Source organism: Andrographis paniculata, unplaced genomic scaffold (assembly GCF_009805555.1).
Source record: "Andrographis paniculata isolate CXL003 unplaced genomic scaffold, ASM980555v1 Contig57END, whole genome shotgun sequence".
NCBI lineage: Eukaryota > Viridiplantae > Streptophyta > Magnoliopsida > Lamiales > Acanthaceae > Andrographis > Andrographis paniculata.
The window spans coordinates 5,244,041-5,247,618 of NW_026137592.1; the positions used below are offsets into that span (position 1 = coordinate 5,244,041).

A 3,578-nucleotide genomic window follows, 5' to 3' on the forward strand; every position below is an offset into this window, starting at 1 on the left:
AAAAATATGTTGTGTGTTTGTTTGGGGATTTGAATTTTTTTATTGGGATTTAAATAGTAAAATAAATTGAACTAATAGTATAATGTGTTATAAATGGATATTGACGTGATATTTTAAATATAAAATTAATTTTTAGTATATTATTAAAAATAAAAATAAATATTTGATTTGATGTTTTTAGAATTTATTTTTTTTTAATAATAGTAGAAATTTAAAAAAAAAATTATAAAAGAACACACAAAAAAAATAAAAGAAACAAAAAAATAATTTTTCAAAATCTAAATATATCATTTTCTTCAATAAAATAATAAAATATCATCTTTTTCAAATTATTACATCAATATATCATTTTTTAATAAAATAATAATTTCAAATAACATAATCATTACAAAATTCAAACTCACAAACAAACACAGCTTAAAATTCATATTTCAAAATTCTCCAAATTTCAAATCCAAAATCCAATCCAAATAAGTATTTTGTAATAAACAAATTGAGCAATATTAATTTTATTTTAAAATCCAAATAATATATGATGTATTTATATGTGCGATCTTAGTTTGGAGGATTTTTAAATGTTGATTTTTAAAATGTGTTTATATATAAAATTTTTTATTTGAATGATTAGATGGAATATAATTATTTTATTTTGATAAAATGAAAGATATTTGATTGACTTATGATAATAGATAATTATATGTAAAATAAAAATTATAAAAAAAATATTAGTAATAGTATTATAGTAATAGAATATTACTTCTGTTTTTCATCAATATATTCATTTGTTTTTTATTTAATTGTACTTAAAATAAAAATAATTTTATATTTAAATAATATTTTATACAAATATTATTATATTTAATATTTGTATTATATAACACTAATAAAAATATTTTTATTTTTTATTTTAATTTGTATTACTTATAAATATAATATTAATATTCAAAATTTTAAAAAAAATCAAATGAATACCTAATAATGTAACAAATGTAAAAAGAAAAATCAGGAAAAAAAAAAACGAAATGGGTGAGAAATATAAATAAATAAAATTAAAAGTGGACCCAATTCCACTTAAAAAAACAAACACAAATATTTTTATTAAAATTTCATAGTTTCCAATAACTAATAATAAAATTTCTATACACCGAAAGAATGCAATTAACTATTTTAAAAATAAAATAAAAATTATTAATTGTCATTTTACGTATAAATAGTTAAGAAACAATTATTTTATCAAATATTTTTGCAAAAATTCTTAATTTGTTCGGTTAGTTAAACAATCTAATAGAACCAAGTGTAAACCAACAACTAATTGTCGAATATCCCAAATTATTTTTTTTTAATATTTTTAATCAAATTTGACATAAAATTATTAACCCTCTTAATATGTCAAAATCAAAATACAAATCAAAATCCTACAAATAAACATATCATTTAAATAATACTCTATCTGTCTTATATACATATAATATCACATTTTTTATTTTCGTCCGTCTCATATATTATGATATTTTTCTTTTTTAGAGAAAGATTATACATTTTAATCATATTTTAAATTTTATAATTTGTAACATTTTAAATTTTTATTAGACTAATTAGTTATCTTTAACCTTAATTTATAATTATTTATATTATATTGTATTTAATTTTACTAATACATTCTTAATTATTTATTCCTACTGAATCCTGCGTGACTATAATACTGACATAATACCTAGAACAGAAGGAGTAATAAATTATACTCTCTCTGTCCACTTATTTTGTTCACTTTTAATATATTTTCGACAGTCCCACGTAATTTGTCAATTCTTTTTCTTTTTAAAATATAATTATACACTTTAGTTATTTAAAGTTCATAATTTATAATTTTTTTATTTTAATTAAAATATTTAATCATCTTAATATTTGATTATTTTTATTAATACATTTTTTAATTACTAATTTAATTACTTAATATCTAAAACTCGGTACCAAATCTAAAGTAAACAATTTAAGTGGGACATAAGAAATATTTATAAAGTTAAATATATTGTAAACGTAGTAGCTACGTGTATATTTCGTAGCGCGGATGTGGATGCTTCTGTATCAATTGTTTGATATATTGTCGCCTATAAATACCTATATGAAATGAAATGAGAAGACCAATTCATCATGCATTAAATTTTGTCTTCCTTGCTTTAAGAATCTTGCATTACTAATATTATATTATATTGTATTACATACATTGATATATATATAAATATGCTTACCAACATTATTATTATATTAACACGTTATCAACACGAGGCTCTTGTCTATTTTATTTTTGGTAAGTTTTATTTTTATACTATTTATATTATCTATTTTCTACATTATGAAAAATTTTGCAAAATTTTCTTTTAAACCTTTGTCTCTCACCGGCAATAATTTTCTGACTTGGTCCCTGGATGTAGAAATGCATCTGGTTTCAATGGGCCTTGTTCATACAATTGCCAGTGAAAATGCGGCTACAAGCCAAGATCGGACTAAGGCTATTATTTTCATCCGTCATCATTTGGACATTCCTCTACAGTCTGAATATTTGACGGTGAAAGATCCACTAGATTTGTGGAATGAATTGAGGGAGAGATTTGGGCACTTGGAATATATCACTCTCCCCAAAACCCGACATGATTGGCTTAACCTACGGTTGCAGGATTTTAAAACTGTTACAGAGTATAACTCTGATATCCATCAGATTACATCTCAATTGAAACTCTGCGGAGAAAATGTTACTGAGAATGATAAATTGGAGAAGACCTCTCTATCTTTCATGCCTCTAATGTTGTGCTGCAATAGCAGTATCGCGAGAAAAATTTTCAAAAGTACTCACAGCTCATTGCATGTGTTTTATTAGCTAAGCAAAATAATGAGTTATTGATGAAAAATCATCAGTCCCCGCCCACTGGTTCCAGTCCGTTCCCTAAAGCGAACGTGACATTTTCTGAACGAGGCCGAGGACGTGGTAGAGGCTGTGGACGTAGTCGCGGTCGTGAGAATCAACGCGGTCGATATACCCCTTACAATCGCTGCAGTTTTGACATTAACAGGATGCAGAGTAAACCCCAACATGGGGATATAGCCGAAAAGGCTAAACAGGGAAAGAGGCAAATCGGCATTTGTAACCGGTGTGGCATTGAAGGCCATTGGGCCAATACCTGCAGAACAGCCAAACACCTAGCCGATCTTTATCAAGCCTCACTGCAGAAAAAGGGGAAGGAGGTCGAGACTAATCACGTTGATAACGATGACGACCCCGATGATGATCTTTTGGATTACGACACAACGCATCTTGATATAGCGGATTTTGTCGTAGATCCAGCAAACACCCAGCGATAGACATATTATGTCATTTTACATTATGTTTTTGTAATATTTAAATTATCGCATATTACCTTTTTGTAATGTATTTTGTAATACTTATATCTGCCTTTATTAATACTGCGTTTACTTATATTTGAAGGTTTAATGGATGCCAATCAAAATGATGCAAATATGTGTTTCATTGACAGTGCAACGACACACACTATATTGAAACACGAAAAATATTTCTCCCATTT

At 25.4% G+C, this 3,578-nt stretch overlaps 1 protein-coding gene across 1 annotated transcript; it reads left to right on the forward strand.

Annotated features, from left to right (window-relative positions):
• The first annotated feature begins 2,898 nt into the window (after positions 1–2,898).
• Positions 2,899–3,357, forward strand: LOC127256888 (uncharacterized). The gene has a single exon (XM_051283114.1). It carries the CDS (start codon positions 2,899–2,901, stop codon positions 3,355–3,357), a length of 459 nt encoding a protein of 152 aa, XP_051139071.1.
• The last annotated feature ends 221 nt before the right edge of the window (positions 3,358–3,578 follow it).